Source organism: Passer montanus, unplaced genomic scaffold (genome assembly GCF_014805655.1).
Source record: "Passer montanus isolate IOZ18808 unplaced genomic scaffold, ASM1480565v1 scaffold115, whole genome shotgun sequence".
NCBI classification, from domain to species: domain Eukaryota; kingdom Metazoa; phylum Chordata; class Aves; order Passeriformes; family Passeridae; genus Passer; species Passer montanus.
Window position 1 is genome coordinate 134,068 of NW_024358167.1, and position 22,444 is coordinate 156,511.

Consider the following 22,444-nt stretch of genomic DNA (forward strand, 5'->3'; position numbering starts at 1 on the left):
TCTCAGCCATGGGCCTGTGGGCTCCTTCCTGAAGACAAACAGCCACACTGCCTGCACCAGCCACCTGGACATCCTACATCCTTATGTTGGATTTCATGTTGCATTCTTTATCTTTTTGTGGAGTCACTTGAAAGGGAAGCACTAACAGACATATAAGTCTGGCACATTAATTCTTTCTGTATGCAAATAGGAAGAAATTTAACAGTGTAGGTGACTGCATGTGGGTTTTGGTTTTTAGTAAATTGCAAATTGGCTTTGGTCATTTGCATAAAATTTTAAGTGTACATTAAACAAATTACAGTATTATGTTTTTTAATATTCATGTGCATTTGGTTAAAGTATTCTGACAGCTAATCTCAATGTTTTTTATTTAGCAAGGTGAAGTGAGGTTGAAGTGTTTGAAAGCTCTTCAGAGTCTGTATACCAACAGAGAGTTGTTTCCCAAACTGGAGCTGTTCACTAATAGATTCAAGGTAAGAGGAAATACAGTTTTTGGAAGGAGGACAGAAAGTAAAAGTGTCATCATCCTGTTGTGGTCTTTGAGTCATGTCTATTAAGAATAAACTCATTAGTTTGTGACAAGGCTTGTAACTGCACTACTGAAAGTGTTACTGAATGCTGAAATTAAGCCAAATCCATTTCACAGGGTTTATGTTGGAAGGTTTGTCAGACTTAGCCAGGATGATTATTTGCCTGTATGTATTATTTATAGCTTATATATTGTCCTTATTCAATCTGCCTGTACTTATTTAATTTTAGATTTATTGATTTTAAAGGATGTATACTAACACAATCTAAAATGTAGCTGAAAGTAGCAGCCTGTAATGAAAGATTGTTTGTTACACAGCTTTTCTAGCTCAATACTGGCTTGTGTTTGGAGGGACAGTCACTTGGATGTGCATCACAGTCCTCTACACAGTGAACTGGCCTTGCTGCAGAACAGGAGTTCACATTGTGCTTCCAAACCCCTTGAGCCAGATGGGCCCTTCAGGAGAGAAGTGCTGGGGGAATATTTCATGGGGGTTTTATTAGCACAAACTTTTTGTGTAATATCTGGATAAGAATGTGGCTGTTAAGTCACTTTGTGGTCTGACTGTTTTATTGTACAAGTGAACAGTCTGGAGAGATGGGTGTGGAAACACTGTCCCTGCTCCTGTTTGGATGCCTGCTGAGGAGTGTTCAGGCACTGCCACCATGTCAGCTGCTCCCTCTCCCCATGGCTTTTGCGTTCTGCAGAATACACTACTGTGGGAAAAGCTATCCCCAAGGAAAAACTCACTTATCTCATTTAAATCTTTATTAGAATGCTGATGAAAAAATTTGTTTAGAAAAGAAACAGAGCTGACTGGTTTATTTTAACTTAAATCATTATTATAATGCTGATAAAAAATTCTGTTTAGAAAAGTGGAGATTTAAATATTTATAAATACTGTGCACAAAACTTAAACTTCTCCCTGTAGATTATCTCTGTATGAAAACAGTTACTTGGATCATTATTATAATGCTGATAAAAAATTCTGTTTAGAAAAGTGGAGATTTAAATATTTATAAATACTGTGCACAAAACTTAAACTTCTCCCTGTAGATTCTCCCTCTATGAAAACAGTTTATAAAAACATGATAATCAGCCTTTTTCTACATTCACTTGGGATACAGAAAAAAGATGCTTAACCTGCAATAAGCCTAGATATTAAGGAAGGCTTTTTTTCCAAAATGATAATTATATAATAGAGCAGACTCTTTATTAATAGTCTTCTTCATTTAAGATAACAGTCTTAAAGGGCAGATTAAATAAATGTCTACCAGAAATTAACTAAGTATAGTTGACTAAGGTAGGAGATAAAACTTGATGATTTTAAGACACCACTTAAGGGCCTGCATTATTCTAATTTTATAAAGCCAGTTTCTGGCACTGTTGCAGTAAAGACAAAATTTTCTCTTATAGGAGAGAACCTGTTAAAGAGGATCAGACCTCAAAGTTATTCTCTAATGCCTCCATGAGTCTGCTTTGCTTTACCCTCACAGGACAACCAGAAAAATGGACCCTGCAACTCTACTAGTTTTCCTGTTCCCTCTGTGCAGATTTAGATTTATTTATATTTGCTGCTTCTGTAATTCCATTTTTTAAAAAACTGTCACTAAAGCTCTCGTGGGCTTTTATCTACTTCTCTTTACTAGAAAATGTGCTGGATGCTTCTTTGTCATGATCCCATAATTTGTAAGGGAAAAGACTGCTTTGAGACTGAACTCTCCCATGAACCTGCAAAACTTTCAGGACAGATGGAGACACTTTGGGCAATAGTTACTCTGTAATGTACTCCAGAAAACTACAGGGACATGAAACCTCTAAATACATCCTGCTTTTCACAGCACAGACAATTCTCTTAAAGGAAGCTAGGTTAGTTTGTGCATTGCTTCTTGGCTTGGAATGGTACAAGGAATTTTCATGTCTGTCCAAGAGGTTCAGAAGGAAGGGAGCCTTGCTAGGAATTAATCTTTCTTCTGCATCATAAAAGCTGGTTTTACTGCAGAAATCTCTATCATTATGAAATAAGACAGAGGAAAAGGTGTGCTCAAAGTCTCTGGGAGCCTAGAGAACAGATTTCTTTAACGTAATGATTAATCACTTTCAGTTTCTGCCACATCAAGAGAACAAAAAGCTGGCATGGCCCAAATGCCTGCACTTGGATTTACAGCTGTGCTGTCAGGGATGTGGCCTTTGGCACCAGGATGGAGCAAAGTTCCAAATTAATGCTTTTTGAATCTCTGATACATTAGCTAAATGTCTTGCCACCACAGACTCTACCACCACCTCTTTGAAAAGTAATTGACCTAACTGCCATTTTCAGTTCCATGGCTGCTTATTTATATTTCTTCATCAGAATTTAATCGACCTGCACAGTTCAGCTGGTGTTCAGTTCAATCCATTCAAACTGAGAGAAATCTCTCTAGAGGTCTTCTAGCTGTTTAAAGAACAAATTAATTTGATCCAGAGTGCCTTGTGCTGGGTGTTAATATTTCATCTTCTTCCAGAGAGCTGTGACAAGGATGTGATCCTTTCCCTTTTTCACAGAAAAATGCCTGTTCTTTTTAGCATTTGTGTTTCTAAGAGTAGGTGATATGCTGGATAATAAGCTTTGTCCATCAAACAAAAGTTTGTCCATCGAAGACAAGACTTTTGTTTTCCATCAAGAAGTCCTGTCTGATACAGACATTAACTGACCCCATATGGAAAAGCTGTGAATTAACTCCTCTGCAGGCAATGCCAGATCCCTCATCCCTCACCCTGTGCTGTCTCCACAGCCTGGGAGCACAAGTAGAGATTGGCTCTTCAGTCTGCCTTGTTCACAGCCTAACACAGAATGGAAAACTGATCTTCAGAGACTCTCAGAATTAGTATTTCAGCTTAAAAATCCAGGCCTGTGCCCTGTTCTGCGGCTGTACAATGGCACAGGGAATCTCTGTAAAGGCAGATAGAGCAGATAGGGGTTGGAACTTCCTCAGCCACTGAAATTACACCTTCAGAGGCACTGGAGATGTGGGTCTTGCTGGGAAGGCTCTTGGGACCTGGCTGGCAGGTGCCACCACACAGAGGTGCTGGCCCCATGGCAGAAAATGACACATCCATGCTGTTTATTTTAAGCCTGATATTTTTGGGGACCAGTCTTGTAGGATAAGGAAACCTTCTCACATTGGTTTGGTTTCAAAGTCCCAAAGGACTCCAGATTCAGAGGGCACCTCCTGCTCTGTGTACAGGAGAGGGGTTTCCCTCCCTGAGGTATCCTGGGCTGTAAGAAAACTCGGAAAGAATACATGAAATTCTACTGAGACATTTAAGATCAGGATCTCTGGCTGTTCTTTCTCATGGTGCTGTTATTGCTGTTCCTTGGCCAGGACCTTAGGAAAAGTTGACAGCAGTTTTTTTGTCTTGTTTATAACAGAGTGTCCTGTGTGGAAATTTGTTTCTTTGGGTCTCTTCATGGACTTCTCACAGTCTTTAAAATTGTTTAGCTCTACATGAAATATATTAAATTCTTCAGGAGCTTAATAGTGATTGACAGAGGCCCCTTCAGTCACAGTGACAAGAAGTGTCTCTGCAGACCTGGTTTTGTTGGGAAGTAACAACTGAGACAGCCATGATCCATTTTTTAAGTACTGATCTGAAATTTCTGTATTGAAATAAACATCAGTTGCTTGATATTTCCTTTCAGCCCTTAAATGCATGAAATAGTAGAGAAGAAAGGTGAAAACGTTTATTTTGCTCTGGTTTGTTCTGGTGGCTTTCACTGGTGTTGCCTTACACTTCCTTTGTTTCTTTTCCAGTCCCTGATTTCTATTTTTTCATATCCTAAAATGTCATAGAGTACCTACTCTTTGCTGAAGCAGGTTAAGCCAGAGAAATCAAGATTTATTTTCAGATGGCCTGATTTCTCTACAGTAACTTGCTCAGTCAAGCAAAGAGCACTGAGACATATTGCATTTTTATGGCTGGATGGAAATCCTCCCCAGATAGGAAGGACAACGTACACCAATCACAGCTATTTTTGCCAGTAAGCAAATGGAACCTAAGGAGAAAGAAACCCTTAAAAGACTTCTCATAGCTACAGGGTCCTTAGAAGTTAGAAAATTGTTAGATTTGATGGGAGAATGATGTGCTTGTCTCCATTAGAAAGAGTATGAGAAAATGCAAAATCAAACCATGGAATTCCCCACTTTCTGGGGAAGCTCTGTAGTGTAATTCTTGAGATTTGCTTCAAACCTTGAGATACAGACAGGGAAAAGGTCACAACTTTACAGGCAACCTGCAGATGCATGAATTCAGGTGTGATTTTTCTTCACATGTTTCCATATATGCAACATTCCTTCCTCTGAAATTATTTGGTTTCAGGGGAATGAAGTGGGGCAGGTTTTCTGCTGTTGTCCAACCCAAGTATGTGACTTTTCAGGAAAGACCTGTTAAATTGATCCAAGCCAGAACAGTGCTGTAGCTCCCAAGTCTCTTCCCTCCCTGTCTGGCAAACACACAAGGATAAGGATTGTTGAAGCACTTGTCCTTTTGTTACAGCTCACAGCTAAAGGATACATTAAAAGGTGGGGTAATATTGAGGGGCTCATTGTCAGCATGCAGTTGAAACCTCTTTCTCCCCAGAAGTGTTTCTTTTGTAACCTGCAGTGTTTTCCATGTGCTGGCCTTGCTGTGTTTGTGCCTGTGACTGACCTCAGTTGCCTTGCAGGACCGCATTGTGTCCATGACCCTGGACAAGGAGTACGATGTCGCTGTGGAAGCCATTCGATTGGTCACGCTCATCCTCCAGTGAGTGCTGCTCCAGCCCCTGCACCCCCTTGGAGAATTCCCTAAACCACTGCCATCTGAGTGACTTGAGTGCTTTGCTTGTGTATTGAAGTGAATGTGCTACTTTATACTCAGTATGAAGGTGAACTGAACATATAATAGGGACATGAAGCTAAGGTTAGGTATTTCATTTCATGGAAATGCAGGAGGCAAAGTGTAAGAATGTGTGGATGTTTTGGAGCCCTTAGTGCATCCATTGTCTAACAATACCAAGGGGCATTTCTACCTTTTGCCAAGGGCAGAACTGTCCTCCCAAAATGAGTGGCTGTGGGTTACACTTGCTAGAGTAACTCCAGCAGTAACACAGATCCAGAATAGGGAGAGTTGATTGATTTCCTGACACAGCTGAAAAGAGTCATGTGGAAGGACACCTGCTTCCAGGCTTTTCCATGTGGGGATGCAGTGGGTCCCCTGAGGTAAGGATCACCTCACACATCCTCCCACATGCTGATGTAGAACCAGCCTGTCCCCAGCAGCCTCGTGAGTGTGCACCTGGAGGGGCACTGCCAGGCTTTGGCATAAACATAATAATATATTTATTAAAAGCTGTATGAAAGAATGTCTAGTTTACAAGCAGATACACAGAATTTTTGCTTCATATTTTATATCCATTGGCTCCACTTTGAAGAATGTTTTTGGACATGCAGAATTTGGACAAAAGATTGCACTAGCCTTCCTTAGTAACAAAGTCTAGACTTCAGCTTTTTATTTATGAGTCACTCTGTTTTAAAGAGATTAGCACTGTAATGTTAGCAAGATATGAAATCTTGCATCTACTGTTATATTTTAAAGTAAATATAACAAATACACGATCTGAAATTACATGTAGAGCACGTCTTCCCTGTATTATTAACAATTTTTGGGAACACAATAAGTTTTAAGGTCAAAAATTACCCAGTGCACTTTTTTTGTTTGTTCCTGTTTTCCTTTTGGTTGCCCATTGAAAGCACAGGCAATGCTAAATGCATTTAGCACCAGAAGAGGCTGGGTCACCTTGAAGATCACAGGGCAATATTCTGGCAGGTAGGAACTCCAGAAAGGTGTCTGGAACAATCCTGATGGGGAGTGACCAATTAAAATGGTGTCTAGTGTGAAGCCAAATGATTTAGAGTCCTGATACATAAATGTTTCTGATGGATGCCAACTAAACAAAGATGGAGATAATATCCAGATTGTGACAGTGCTGGTATCTATATCATTTTTGCTAACATTCTGGGACAGGCTGCCCAGGGAAGTGTTCAAAAGTGGGGACATGGATTAGTGGTGAACACAGAGGGCCCAGGTTAATGGTTGGACTCAATGAGCATGGAAGTCTTTCCCAACCTAAAGGATTCTGTGATTCCAGGTTTTTAGTTTATGATGTTTGATGAATGTTTGGCATCTTGCAGTATGTGAATGGAAATTTGTGTGATGGTCTAAGGAATAAGCAGGGGAGGGTTTGTATACAATGATTCTGATCTTGTAATACTGTTTTATGTCTATATTGATAAAATGGGGGGAAGGAAATCAGAGAAACTTCCAGTCCTACAGGCCCTTTAAATACCTCTGTATTTTCAAGTTGAACCAAAGATCCTTGAGGTGCTTGTTCAACTATGTAGCATTTTGTGGGAAGTGAACCAACCTTGTAGCTGTCCTGGGTGAGCTGTGGGAGGTGAGGGGATGGAGATGAAACCTCTGCTCTGGTTCAGGTGTCATTGTGCCTCTTTCAGTGGGAGCGAGGAGGCTCTGTCCAATGAAGACTGTGAGAATGTTTATCACCTGGTGTACTCAGCACACCGGCCTGTGGCAGTAGCAGCTGGGGAATTCCTCCACAAAAAGTAAGTCAACAGTTGCCCTGGAATAAGACCAAGTTTGTGAATGCTTCCTAGAGAGGTAACATCAAAAAGCAAAGAAGCAGTGGAGTGAAATATCCCAATTTAGCAAATCAGGTATTTCATTTAAACCAGAGACTTTATTCTCTTGTTTAAACAAGATCTGAGAACTTGAAGAAACTGAATGTACATTTATAATTGCTCTGCAATTCAGATAATATTTTCCAACTCCTTCAGGGTTAAATATATAAAGACTGCACAAACTTCTGAAGTTGGTTTAGTCCTGCAGCACTTGCTGAATTCCTGGTGTGGTAAGATGCATATACTGGGCTTGTAGTCTGGGGTGAGCTACCTGGTACATCAACAGTCATAATTTCTAGCAAGTTTTAGGACAGTTTATTTCTCTGTAGTGAACCTGGGAGGTTTTTATGTAGCAGTAACTATAAAATTTGTTTCTAAAATCACTGTCTCCTCCTGAAAATATATTGCATTATGGTTACATCTTTCATGTCCTCACTATGCCAGAGGACATGAGCCAGCTTTTCCATGGATGTGAGTCACACTGCCTCAGTAACTGGGAGCAGGGCATTGCCACATCATAGGAGTTAAACTCTTCTTTTTATTGTTTGCAGTTAAAAATCTTTCAGCAGGAATTTGACTTTCTCCCCTCATGGGTTGTGACATTAGAGTTTTTTATTACATGTATAGACGATTTATATTAGAACCCAGGTTATCTAATTTTTTCATGCCAAGATACAGGTAGGAAAAAATACACAAAGATCTGTTTTTCTTTGCCAGTGTTCTAATTTTCTATGGTCTATTAAGGATTTACAACTCCATATTGTAAGTAAGCTTTCATTGGTAGATTTTTGGAATTCCAGCTTTGTGATCAAGCACTACCCGTTTCAAGAAATATATGTGCAGATTTCCATTAACAACAAGATATTGTACTAGTTACTGGAAAGGGTTAGGTTCTTATTAAAAATACACACTAAAATTCCTTTATTAATCAACATGTGACAGAATATTTTTGAAAAATGCCTCAAAGGTAAATAAGACATACCTGCACATTAGTGCACTTAGGAAAAAGACAAAACTTAATTTTGACTTCTTTTACAAGGTACTAAGCTGTGTTCTGTAAATGTGTCTCAAGGCTAACAGCATGGATACAAGATTGTCCTATTCTTAACTAATTTTGTCTTGGTTTCTGCAAAGAAGATCTCCAGTTAAATAAGTTAGAATCTATTTCAGGCATTTGAGGTGCCTGAATTTAACCTGAATTTGAGGTGCACCTAATTTAATACATTTCACTATCACTTTCTCTGTGATAATCATCAGACTCCGTGGTTAGCAAAGGAAAGCAAATAGTACAGAGGATATAAAGGATCCCAAATACTGGCTCAACCCTGAGGTGCAGATTGTAAGATACCTCAGCACCTGCAGAAATGCTCATTGCTTATCTGTTATGATAAGCAGGGGGGACAAGGTAATGTTTTTAACTAAAATATAACATTTGTGTGTAACTTGTCCTTCTCTTCAGTGAATTACAGCAATGAAATCAGAATTCTGTGTTTCATGTGTTAATCTGCTTTGTGATTTCACTGTAAAAGCCGGGAACAGCTTTCAAACTTCTCGAAGTTAAACAGACATTGCTGTAACAATAAATACACATCTGAGGTCTCTTGGAAAATTTGAGCATTGAGAGGAGTTTGGGATGGGCCATGCATCAGGGAACTCAGTGCAGAGTGTTTCACTTACCTGTAAAACCCAAAATAATGAGTAGGAGCTGGTTGTATCTTTGATGCTGCTCCTGGTACCTGAGGTTGGCTGTTTGATGGATGCCAGGTTTGTTTTTACCATGTCCCAGCCAAAGTGATACAACCTTAGCTCCCAGTGCACGGGTGCAGCAGGTGCTGCCTCCACTGCAAGACTGAATAAGTTATAAATGCAAAACTGTACAAGTGATGCAAATATTTAAAACTGTGTAAAACCTTCAGTGTAAGACGGTTTTGGAGACCTTTTTCCTGTGTGAAATTCTTCCAGCCTTGTGAGCTCAAGGACTGAAGACAAATTCATCTCTGCAGACAGGCAGAGGTTGTGGCCTCTTTCCCTTGAAAGAAATAGCTTGAGATACTTGCACTGTTTTATGAACAAATTTACTATATCCAGAATGAATTCTGATCATCTTCTTGCAGAAATGAGAATTGTTGTGATAGCCATGAGCTCCTTCTGCTTATTTTCAGGCTGTTCAGCAGACATGATCCCCAAGCTGAAGAGGCTCTAGCAAAGAGAAGGGGGCGAAATAGCCCAAATGGAAACCTTATTAGAATGTTGGTTCTTTTCTTTCTTGAAAGTGAGGTAAAAAAGTCATTTTTAACCTTTAAATGTTTTATAAAACCTGGAACTTAAATAGTGATTTATCAACACACAGTAATAAATTGTCTTTCTTTTCCTTTTTATTTTATATTTTCAGAAATACCATAAGCCTTTTTCCCTGCCCCTCTATTTCCTTGTCCATTAAGGAAATTGATCTGAAAATCTTTGTGGTTTATTTAACTCGTGCATGTCCCCACTGTACTCACACTGCATTGCTCTGCTGTGGTGGCTGCCAGGGTGCATTGCTGCACACAAATGGAAATGGTTCTTTGCTTACATAACCATGCAAGGAGAATACCTCTGGAGTTATTCTTTGTGGAGTAAAATAATTTGAATCAGGATGGGACAAAAATTGCATAATATCTCCAATTCTTATTAGAATCATAGATGAACTCAGAGTGGGAAGGACCTGAGGGTCCTTAGCTCAGAGCAGAGTCAGCTGTGAGATGAGATGAGATGAGGTCTCTCAGGGCTTTATGCAGATGCATCTTGGAAACATTGGAGGATGAAGAAAACAAGCATAGATGTGGTGACATGAAGTGTTTGATGAACACACCCAGGGTGGGATTGTGTCTATGATTTATAGAGACAGCATCTATGGGAAATTGTGTGGTACATGTAGTAGCACTAATAGAGATGGGGAATGGCAGTGGAGGGAGGAAAATTTGAGAAGATACTGTCAGGTACAGGATGTTCTTAAGATAGAGGGGGAAAGGGTCAAAATTATTAATTTGATTTGATAATAAGCAGATTGAAAGAAAGGAATGACAGAAATGTTTCTCTAGAGAAGGGAGCATAATATATTTTGGGTAAAAAGCAAAAGTAAAGCTATTACTTAAAATTGGTTATTTTAATTGTTATGAAGCCTTGAACAAGAGACTTGACTGTGAGAATGAAGAGTTGTTGAGAAGGACGGACAAAATTTTGGTACAGTGTTACTGGTTTTTAGAAACACCTCATAATCCTACAAATTAATCTGGATGAAATGTCACTACCTGTGTGGGCCTTCAATCTGACACCTGAAGGGATTTTTAGTTCCAGCTTCTTCAAAGCTTAGATTGTAAAGTTCATTGTGTTTTACAGTGTAAAACATCCCTTAGATGTGAGTGTGATGAGTTACTGAGCTCTGACCTTGTCTGTCCTTCTGAGGAGAAAAGAAACTGTGCTCCACTGCCAAAGCCAAGATCAGCAAAGTGCCTCCCATGCTGCTCCCTGAGGGTCACTTCTCTCTCAGGGCCAGTTTTTGCTATTGTTGTTTTTGAGAGTTGTTAGGAGCCAAGTAGAATATCCTGACTCCAATTTTAGTAAAGAGTTGGAGAATTGGGAGTTTGCATGTGGGTGGGATGAGTTAACTCTGCAGTCTGGGCTGCATTCAAGGGAGTGAACTTTGCCCAGCAGCAGTAACTCCGTGACATTTTGCCCAAAACTGTCAGAAACAGAGGAGGGGAATGTACTGTCACCTCCTTCTCTGTGCTCAGGGCTGTTTTCCAGCTAAGGAGTCAGTCCCTGGCAAGCACAAGTTGGGTGTTGTGCTTGTTGGAAGTAGTTGAAGATAAGTTTAGAAAACAGCAGAAGCCTATGGATTATTTTTCTCACTTTACAACAGTTGTGTTAATTCACATGAAAACATTTTTTGCAGTTGAAGTTAGTGTTAAATCTGTAACCCCTGAAATCACCAGGATTTTTGCTCCTTTTTTTTTTCTGAGCACATAGCAGCATGTATGAAAACCAACTGCTTGTTCAAATCTCATGCCTCACCATCTCTACTTTTTCTAATGCAGTGAGAAAGTGAGGGAAGGTAAGTTTACTGCTTCTGGGTCAAAAGCTGGGAGAGATTTTTCCCAAACAGGCGCTTTGTGCAAAAGAAGCTCAGTTTGCTTACTTTGTTTCTGTTAAAACATAACCCCATTGTGCTGTTGTCATTCATTTGGGAGAAAACCTTCCTGAATTAGTTTCAAACTGAATGTTTTTTCCAACTAACACAAGATACGTGCCCAGGACACTCTCTGTGGCCACATGATTATAACAGTTGAAGAACTGGTGCTTATACAAGAGCTGTACTGATGATTGCTTTGGATTTTCTAGTTGCATGAACATGCAGCCTATTTGGTGGACAGCTTGTGGGAGAGCTCTCAAGAACTGCTGAAAGACTGGGAATGTATGACAGAATTGCTCTTGGAGGAGCCAGTCCAAGGAGAAGAAGGTATTGGCTTAACCCTGTGCTTCCGTGATATTGCATAGTATTGCTAATTATTCCTTAAATACCTCTGCTACCCATAGTGAAACATCTTTTTATGTTATGGTTTGTTTGGAAAGCATATTTGAAGATTTTGGATTAATCTATTTTTAATGTGCTTTCCTTCAAAAGCAGCAATTTGTACTCTAGTTTTCTTTTTATTTGTGCTCTGGAGGGTTTCTTTTAATCAAGTGTGCTGCACTGTGGTTCCCTAATATTAAAGGGAGTTTACTCAAGTCTTAACTTCATTTTGTCTGAATGTTTAAATAACTATTTCAATAAATTAAATAGCTAATACAATTTTGAATAAACAAGCACTTCAGGTGATGCTAGTTAATATGGGGCTTTTCCAGGCAATGTGAACACAGTGAATTCTCAAGAGTAAAAACAAAGGGGATTCTTTCACCATTAGTTTCAGATTTCCTTTTGCTGATAATAGACCTGGGTGCACAAAGTACCCAGGGAGGCTGGGAGCAAAGTGTCCTGAGGTTAGTGAGTGTCATTCAAGATCATTTATAGTTCCTCAGGATTCTCCTGCTTCAGGGACCTTCACAGGGCTTAGGTGTTTGAAAAATCAATGTTCCTGGCAAGGTGTGCTCATCATGTCCATGCTTCAATGGCTGGAATTTTTGTATGCACCTGCTACAGTGAGGGTATTTATAGGGTAATTTTGTTAGGAAATTGATTCTGTTTAGCCTAGTGGGGTTTGATCCTCCAAACGTGAGCAGAAGCACTTGCCAAAGAGCAGAGAATTTATGAGGAAGCGACAGTGAGTTGTCTGTCACTGTTTTTCCTCTGTGACTCTCCCTTATTTTGTAGCTCTTCCTTATATTCCCCTTCATTGATCCTTTTCCCCAGCCTACATTTCTCTGGGCTGCTTTCACTTCTGCCATGTCCATTTTGAGAGGATGTGAATGGCAGATAAAGAGGCGGCGGGAAAGCCTGGTTCATGTGACAGTGTAGCTTGTGTGTGGTGTTGTGTGCTGCCCCGTGCTCCCCTGCTGTCCCGCTGTGTCCGTGGCGCTGCCTCCCGCAGTGACGCCCTGTTGTCCCCGCAGCGATGTCGGACCGGCAGGAGAGCGCGCTGATCGAGCTGATGGTGTGCACCATCCGCCAGGCTGCCGAGGCACACCCCCCCGTGGGCAGGGGCACCGGCAAGAGGGTGAGTGGGGCTGCAGCTCCTGCCTGCCGCCAGAGCACGGGACATGTTTGTAACACCGCTTTGGACGCTCCTGCAGTGGAGTTTTTTAATTGGTGTTTGCTGTTTCGTCTGAACACTTCTGAGAAAAATATTAGAAATTCCGTTTCTGGACACGTTTGGTTTTTTCTTTGTTTGATGGGGGTTTGCATGGGCAAGTTAAGCAGTATAAATTTTCAGCATAAAAGTATTTTTTGTTATATTTTTGAATGTTCTTTTTATCATATCCCTGCCTTATATTTGTAATGTATCGACATCATCAGCCCCTAATGTTAAACCTAGACTAGAATGGAAAGTGTAAGAGCAGAGCAGACTACGACTGTCTTCCATAAAAATGTATGTGCTGCTAATATGAACATAAAAATTACAGAAAAGTCAAAGGATCTTCATCATGAGGGTGTTTAAGCACTGGAAGAGGTACTGAGAGTTGGTGCCCTTTCCGTGCTTGGTCGTTTTTGAGACCTGACTGGACACAGCCCTGATCCTCCCAGTGTGTCCCCTGGGCTGGCTCTGCTTTGAGCAGGAGGGGTGGGACTGGGACCATTCTGAATGTGTCTGTGCTTTTAGGCATCCATCCTCTTAGGCCTCTTCCACTGAGTGCCCGAAAATTTCCAGAATTTTACATTCTGGCCAAATTGCCTCCTTAAAAGTTTATTTTATAGGGACTGTTTGAGCACCAGTGGAAGGCCATTCCTAAAGCTGGACATGCAGTTTTAAACACTTGATTCTAAGTCGCAGGGTCAGGGTAATAACAGGCTTTCAGCTGTATTTTCCATAAATACAGCATCCATGTTCCAAAGCAGTCTCAGCTTCTTAAACACATTCACTTGATTTTTGGTAGTCCCCATCTTATTTAGGATAGATGAAAATGGAATAAACCCACGTGAATGTATGGTTCTTCTTTTAGCATCCATTCTAAATAATCATAACTAGTTTGTTAAAGCCACAGATTAATAAAGATGAAATCTGGAGAGTCTTGGCATTCTCTATTGCTAAAAAAATTCAGATACTTTACTTCTTATTTTTTTATGTGCCAAAGCAGATTAGTCTCATGTCCAGAAACAGCATCCAAGGAAAAGCTCCAAGAAACCATCAGTTTGAACATGATTTATGTACTTTAATTTATAAAGCGTGTTCTTAGGAATTCCTAATTTAATAAAACATTTCAGGGTTAAGGAGGGAATCCATGAAAGCACTTACTGAAATTTACACAAGCATGTCTTATCTTTTGTTACAAAAACTGTATTGTAAGCACAACTTTTTTTTGTCTCAAGCTGCAAACCTTTCTAGCAGTCAAAGTGACCTTTAAATTAAAAAAAAAAAAATCATGTGGTATTTTGTGTTTGGAGAACCAAATTATGTCAGTATTAATTTTCCAGGTATTTTCTCTTTCCCAAGAGATCTACAGCTCAATTCACTGAAGTTCAGCAAATTGCTTAGTCTTAAGTTTTCAATGTCTGCACTTGGAGCTAAAGAAAACAGATTAGTAAAACAAATTTCACCTTCTGAAGGAGGATCAGAAGGGCCTGGAAGTCATGCTGGGGACACAGATCAATTCCCAGTGCCAGGGAACAGCTCTGTTTGGTCCCCAGAACACAGCTGGGCTGTCAGGGTTGGGATTCTGACCTGGGTTTGCACTGCTCTGAGCTTGCTGATGTTGCCTGGTGGGTGTGCAGGGGCTGAGGCTGCCCTGGAGCCACCTCTGCACCTTGCACTGTGCAAGGGTGTCTTGTCCTGGTCACTGATCCATCCCCCCCCCACTTCCACAGCTGGTTTGGGTTCCTGCTGGCACAGTGCCTGGCATCCAAGCACCTGCCTTGTGTCCAGCTGCTCCTCCTCCTTTGCAGAGCCATGCAGAAGTGACACTTGGCTTTTGCTTCTTTTCAGTTAGACCATGACTTGTGGGATGGTAACTGCAGGGATCTCTGCCTTATCCCTGGAGATTCATCCTGTCTCATGATTCACACCATGATTCTTCTCTGAGTTGAAATGGGAACAGATTTCTAATTGAGCACTCACCTTCTTGTGAGATAGTTTCTCCTCTTTCTTTAGCTTGTAACCCTTATTGTGCAGTCTGGCTGGTTGGCTGTATGTGAATCATTAGCTAACTTGAGTATTTTATTATCAGTATTTGTTCTCAAAAGTATTCTTTTCTTTCCTGAAGCCAGGAAGCCAGATCTAAGCTTTGATGAAGCGTTCTGGTTTGATTATTGTCTCTCTGGTCACTGTTCAAGGGGGTTTTGTTCTGCCAGCATTAGTGCTGCAGTACCTCACTGTGAACTTGGATGTACATTTTCACTCTCACAGGGAGAATTCCATTCCATTTAGAGAGGAGGCCATGAATCTGCTAATGAAAATCATTGCTACAGTGTGGTTTGGTTTTGGTTTTCTTAATTATACTTCAGTTTGCCCTGAGGTCTTACATTAATGCTTGGTTTAATGTGTGAAAGCCAGAGTTCAGTACACTTGGAAGCAATAGCAAAAATTCCACTGACTGGGGTTATATTTGAATTTCAGTCCTAAAAAGATGGTGTGTGGAGACAATGTCATGCTGGGTGATAATGGTGTTTTCCTTTTCAATCACAGCTGCTTAGGACACACAGTCCTCCCTCTTTAATCACTCTTCAGCCCAAATGTGTTTTGAGTTTTTTATTCCCTCCTTGTTTGATTTATTAAAAAATACACTTGCATGGGTTTTTGTTTGTTTAGAAAAGTTAATGAATGCTATATGCAGAAAATGTATTTACTGTAGTTATGTTTGATCACTTCCAGGTCTTGACAGCAAAAGAAAGAAAAACTCAGATAGATGACAGAAATAAATTGACTGAGCATTTCATTATTGCACTTCCCATGCTGCTATCAAAGGTACAGTTTTCAACAAAATAAATCTTTCACTGGGCTTTACAGCTGTCTTTAAACTTTCTCATTCTGTAGTGCAGGAGTTCATTTTTACTTCCCTGTTGTTTGTTTTGTTGCCATGATGTTCCAGTATTCTGCTGACGCCGAGAAGGTTGCAAACCTCCTGCAAATCCCTCAGTACTTTGACCTGGAAATCTACAGCACGGGCAGAATGGAAAAGGTATCGTGCCTTGGGCAGGCAGTGTGGCTGCTCTCAGGTGTGACCCCTGTTCAGCCCCACAGTGCTGTGCCTTCCTTTGGCACGTGAGCAGTGCAGCCTTGGTTGGGTGTTCTGGCAGTGGCCTTGCTCAGTGTCATTGTCCCATTGAGGGAAAAGCTGAAGTTCTTCTCTGCTCTGCAGCATCTGGATGCCTTACTGAAGCAGATTAAGTTTGTTGTGGAAAAGCATGTGGAGTCAGATGTTCTGGAAGCCTGCAGCAAAACCTACAGCATCCTCTGCAGTGAGGAATACACCATCCAGAACAGAGTTGACATAGCCCACAGCCAGCTTATTGACGAATTTGTGGATCGATTCAACCATTCTGTCGAGGATCTACTGCAGGAGGTTGGTTTTCTTAAAATTTTTGAACTGTCTAAAATATGGTAGGATAGGCTACAGAAAAACATTCTTAGCAAGCCATGGAATGATTCATCTGAAGATGCAGTGCAGCAGCAGCTATTTCATAATTATTTGGAGCCACTTCTTCCTGTGGAAAATACCTTACAGTAGCTATTAAGCCTTCACATAATTGATGGTGTAAAACAAGACTATGGGAAAATCCTGCTTCCGAAAATGTAGTTGAATACTAAAACAGTCCACATGAGGAATTAAGTAGACAAATGGGTGAAAGATGATGAAAAATGCAGAGGAAATTGTATTTACATTAATGTTTTTAGTGATTCCCATAGTCCCAGATGCATATGTAGGCAGCAAAATCAAGATTGGATTATGTTTTGAATGAAAGAGAGGATTTAAGAAAATATGTTTAATGGTATATTAAAAGAGCCCTGGAAAGAGTAAAAGATACAGGTCTGAAACCTGGAAGAATGAGAACAGCAGTAGCAAGGATTTAAAATTACAGTCCTTGTGTTACTGTTTTTAAAGTGATATTTGTTGGAATCATTTATTTTAATAAGTCTGTTTCATCATTTTAAAGACATTTTAAATTTTAAAAATTGCATACTGGTGCCTAAGCAAGTATCTGGGCTGATAATGGGAGAAACATTGATTGACAATTGCATCTGAAGGCAGGAAGATGTTTTAATTGTTAGGCTTTTAGATGGAAAAGAAATTATCAAAGTGAGATGGAGAAGAAGAATTGTTACAAGTGGGTTTCTTATTTTAGAAAATTGCTGTAAAAATTAGGGTTGGAAATACCTTATTTTCACTTGATTCACTAAGGAAATTTGCTGTTTAGTTTACAGAAAATTCTAAAATTGTGTTGTAGCATGTTCATCAGCTAGTAATTAAAGCTGGTGGCTCAGTCCTTTTTATAAAAAAAGACAGAACTCAGATTTTGGTCTTGGGAATTATTTCTGTAGCTAAAGGATAGAGGTTTGGATATTAACACAGTGATAATGCTGAATATTGTCAGATGATCTTGCTTGGGTTTTAGTGCTGTGCAGTGGCTACTTAAATATTATGGAATGTACATAGAAGTCACTAGAAATTTTGGAGACAGTTTTGATATCAGTGTGAACCCCTAAGAAGCTGCTGCTGCCTGTGCAGTAATGTACTGGGCTGAATTGCTGGGCTCTCCTCATGGGCTGCCTTTCCTTTGCAGGGAGAAGAAGCTGATGATGATGACATATACAATGTGCTCTCCACACTGAAGAGGTTAACATCTTTTCACAAGTAGGTGATGTCTTCTCTCACAAATCTGTGATGTTAATTTTGTCCTTTCAGTGAGCCTCAGCAGTGTTGGGTGTGGGGAAATGAGAAAACACGTGGCCTGACATCTGAAGTGGAGATGGAGGAGTGACTGGTGCTGTTTGTCAGTAGTGTCTGGGCTGATCTGGGTCCTTGCTCAGTTCATGCCATGACCTTTGCAGATGGGATTTGCACATGGCACCCCCTCCCTTGCATCCAGTGCTCTTACACCCCTGAGTGAATTACTGCAGGTCCTGCTCCCCTGCATGGCACAGTCAGGGCACCAGGGACACTTCTCTGCCACAAACCTGTGCTTTGGGCATCAGCTTAGGGAGCCTACAGGAAGCTGTTTCTCAGTGCCTTTGAGCTACTTCTCCTCAAAATTATAGAATTAATTAGTAGTAGCAATAATAATAATTAATAGTTTATGGTGAAAGCCTGGGAGATGCATTTTCTTCCTGCAGTTGAATGTTGGCCAAATTTCCCTGTGTGGATTGTGCAGAATCTCCCTCACCAGGCACAAATCAGCTTTTGAGGTTCCTGCTGCTCTCAGACCTGCAGGCATCCTCAGCATGTGCAGAGCAACCTGGAGAACTTCACTGGAACTGTGAATTCTGGAGCACAGCACAAAGGCCTCATCTTCCCTCTAACTGCAGGAAACATTTGCTCCTGTCAGCATGAGAGAAAGCTTCATGTGCAGGTGGCAGAGAGCCACAAATCATTTCTTTATCACAATGTGGGAGAGGACCTTCCTTCTGCCAACTCTTTCATACAGCTTGGTATTTTACAACTTTGTGATTTAATTTCTCTCTCTGTGCTTATACTTCACTTTTCCTGAATCCTGCATTGGATCACTCTCTGAAATGGTTCTGCAATCTCTACTCTTTGTTGCCATTCAAGGAGAATCCCACAAAGATCATTAAATTGTTACTAATTTCCATAGTGCACCAGGCTGACACTTGTTCAAATAAGGTTTGCAGTCTCCCTGGTAACCCACTGGAGCCATGGCTGCCTTTCCTGAGGGGAACTGGGAAAAGCTGTGCTTCACATCCAGGAGAGAAGCAAAATCTTAAGGCTTTCCTGAGTGGCTCTCATATATATTTTTTCCTTCAGGGTTCCAGGTCTCTAGAGTTAATTCACACCATAAAGAAGTCTTGTAGAATAACATACAAATCTGAGTCAGGGACATCTACTTTCACCTTCAAAAAGCCAGGAAAGAGCAAAGGATCCGAGCTGAAGAGCTGCAGAACAGCTGATGTATCATTCCTCAGCTGTATGATTCCTCAGCTGTAGTTCAATAGGAATTCCTAATATCTGGTTAGTTATTTACTACTGTAGTTCAATAGGAATTCCTAATATCTGCTTGCATGAAGAAGTCATGAGATCCTTCATTACATGTGATGTGATCTCTCTGTGATAGGAAACAATTACACCACATGAGCCAGAATTTCTGCTGAACCTTTAATGTGAGAGAGGATCTGCAATTCCAAATGCACGTGGTGTTCTGTCTCAAAGCACAGTGGCTGTGGTTTGACTCTGTCATTGGCTGTTGGCACCTGGGAGTCAAAAGAAACTAAATCAGATCTCCTAAATGGGCACTGGTTGCTGGGGCTTTGGGAAGAAACAAGTCCTGTCTTCTTCCAGTGAGAGAAACTCCAATGTACTTTCTCCATGATTTTTTTTCCCCTTGGTAATTTCTGCTGCTTCATACTTCAAGAAAAAGCAAGGTGGAAAATACATGGTAAGGCATTAGGAGAAAAGTCTTCCAGACCAAAAGGCTTCTGTACTGGCATTCCCCAAGCCTGAGTAATCCTCTTTCTGAGAGGGCCATGACAGCAAAGGCTCACAGCAGACTTTTTGATCCATCAAAATAAGGAAATCATGTATCAATACAAATTAAACTCATCACTGAAAAGATGCCTTCCACATTTTCAGAATACAATAATAAATTCTCCTGAAATCTTCTGAGTAGGCCTCCTGGAGTATCCACTTGGGGTATTATTTGCCAGAATCTCACAGATACTCAGACCATTTAAGTACATGGAGGCAATTTTTTAATTGATTCCATTGTAATTGAGTTGAACTTTCACACGTGCCACATCAGTGCTGTAGCATTTTGTATGCTGCAAAATCTCAGCATCTTCTATTTACTTCTTCAGTAAATCCGATGCAAGACACATCCCAAGCATCACCTCTGTTCCCCTGGCTGTGCCTGTTGGCTCTGCCTTGCATGGAGGACTCTGTTTCACATTTAGAAACCAGGAGCATTGCTGGTACTGTCCAGTAGTCCTCAGATATGATACAACATTTGCTTCCTTCCACCTCCACACTGACTCCACAAACCCACAGGCACTGTCATAACTCTCAGATAAAACCAGTGTGTATCAGGGTCAGTGTGATCAGTCAGGACACTTCCTAGATGGGGGAGTTGATGGTCACATCATCTCTTCCTCTTAGAGAAGCTCTTGGCTTAACATTTTTTCCACTAGTTGACCAGTGCATCCGTCAGACTGAGTTACTCAGAAGTTTGTTATATCCAGAAGTAGAAGTGATGCTAAATGAAACCTCATTAGAGAAATTAGACTGTATCAGTAGCACAGCTGTTCAAAGCCCAAGGCACAACTTCCCTCTCTTTGTGCATCTTGAAGGAGTGAAGCAGTTTGGTGGGTGGAAAGTTCACTTCTTGGAAAATTAACTTTTCTAAGCTGTTTTTTGCCACACTTTGAGAAACACTGTGAAACTGGTCCCTTTACTTCACCTGCCTCTTGTCTGGCAGAAATGTGCCCCAGCAGACAGGGCTGTCCATAAGAATTAAAAGAAACCTTGGATGAAATACTGGAACTTGTTTTCTGAAATCCATGAAGAGTCTGACATGGAAGGAACTAAGGGAAAAGTCTGCGTTGTGTGAATTTTCTTGCTGAATCTCTGTGGAGAATTGTGTGGTGTCCAAGATGCCTTTATAACTATGGTTTTGATGTCTAAGTAGCTCAAAAGAGATAAAAAGGTACCAGAATATGCCTAACTGTAATGTGGAGGCTCTGCTTTAAGAAGGTTTCCATTGAAAGGCTGTAAGTTGTACATAGAATTTTTCAGCTCTGGAAGCTGAAGAGCCCTTCCTGAGCTCAGCTGTAAGGCAGAGGGCAGGGAGCTGAGTGTGCCAGCTGTGAGGACATGGCCCCTGTGCTGGCTGCCTGATGGGGAATTTCTGAAGTGAAAAGGCAGGAATGAGACAGTATTTTCTTCCATATTCTCTGTAGGGTAATCTGTGCAGGTATCTGCCTCTGCACACCAAGGAGACTTGACAGCTTTAATTACAGTGCTGTAATTAAGGAAGTACCACTCTGTCTTTCTGGCAACCCTGTGATTTATGGAAGCAGCATCTCTGTGCTTAATATCTCCAGTCAGAGGCAGCTCTCTGGCAGCCTCTAATTTATCTATGAAACATTTTATTTCAGTACCTCAAAGACCATCTAAGTCCGCAAAATATTTTTACACTTTTTACATTTTTAGTTCCAAATTTTTTTTAAGTTTTCCTATTCTTCTCTTTGTGGATTTGAACTGGAAGTCAAGGTGCACCTTGGCTTTAATGGGGCAGCCCTGGGGTGCACAGTGCACTGTGATGGTTGTTTTCTGTGAAGCTCTTGCCAGTGACATTTGCAGGGTTAGCACGCTCCAGTGTGGGAGGTGGATCCAAAAGGAGCTGGGCATTGCCAGTCCCGAGTTCAGCCTCTGTCCCCTTTGGAACTAGGGAGTTACTCCTTCTGGCTGGGCAGGGCAGTTAATGGTTTGACCCAGGGCAGACACAGGGGTGGAGGAGTGAGCTTGGCTGGGTGATCCAGGTGCTGGGAGGAGTCAGGTACAAGAGGCTGCTGCATCCAGCTGAGACTCCCAATTCAGTCTCAATCCCTTCTTGTATGTAAGTATTTCAATCAGCAAGTTTCTGATTATTCTGAGTTGGCTTGCTCTTTTATAGACATATTACAAACTGTTTCAAATTACGTCAGTTTATTTCCACTGCAGAGAAATGTTTTCAACTTAAATTTACTTACTGAGAGAGTATTTTTGTCTTTCAGGGAACCTGATGTTTTTCAGTTTCTTCTGTATTTCTCACATCTCTATTAAAAAGCCTTTTCATGAGCTGTTGAGGTCTGTAAGGCTACAGCCTTACAGAGTATTTGTCCCTAATGTCATTTGTATTCCTCTCACTGATGAAATCAGATTGGTGGGACTGAAATGTGGAACAGTAGGATGGCAGCCACCGTCTCTATCTCATGCCCATGTGTTATCATATTGTCTCACTTCATACATTAAGGGTATTTAATATGTAGTGGTAATGTGTTTTTTTTTTTTCGAATGAGACAGTAGAAAACTATACAACTTCGCTTTGCTTAAAGCCATTTTTATTCGGTAGATATTGATAGAGCTTGGCTGCAGTTCCTGCTGCAATGCCAGGGAAGGGTTTTCTGGAGTTCTTTCAATGTTTCCAAAAGAGGAAAGATAACTTAGAGAGGGAAGCAGCAGCTATGCTTAAGTAGCCTTTATAGGTGTATGGTGTGGAGAGAGCTTATCTCCTCCCTGAAAAAATCCTGTGTAGTAAAACATTTTTCCTGGATTATCAGAAAGCCTGACGTGTGCTTTTAGCATGGAGTGAGATTCTGTGCAGCTGCTTGGTCAGCTGTGGAAACCACCAAAGCTCTCTGGG

At 40.8% G+C, this 22,444-nt stretch overlaps 1 protein-coding gene across 4 annotated transcripts in view; it reads left to right on the top strand.

The window, feature by feature from the left end:
- STAG1 (stromal antigen 1) overlaps positions 1 to 22,444 on the top strand; it is a 149,031-nt gene that overhangs the window by 100,231 nt on the left and 26,356 nt on the right. For all 4 annotated transcript variants that reach the window (XM_039696878.1, XM_039696881.1, XM_039696879.1 and 1 more), the window contains exons 11-20: positions 375 to 473; positions 5,235 to 5,314; positions 7,063 to 7,170; positions 9,408 to 9,522; positions 11,626 to 11,743; positions 12,835 to 12,938; positions 15,747 to 15,839; positions 15,964 to 16,053; positions 16,234 to 16,437; positions 17,657 to 17,727. In XM_039696878.1, the coding sequence (XP_039552812.1) occupies positions 375 to 473; positions 5,235 to 5,314; positions 7,063 to 7,170; positions 9,408 to 9,522; positions 11,626 to 11,743; positions 12,835 to 12,938; positions 15,747 to 15,839; positions 15,964 to 16,053; positions 16,234 to 16,437; positions 17,657 to 17,727 (1,082 nt within the window). The remainder of the gene's footprint in view (positions 1 to 374; positions 474 to 5,234; positions 5,315 to 7,062; positions 7,171 to 9,407; positions 9,523 to 11,625; positions 11,744 to 12,834; positions 12,939 to 15,746; positions 15,840 to 15,963; positions 16,054 to 16,233; positions 16,438 to 17,656; positions 17,728 to 22,444) is intronic.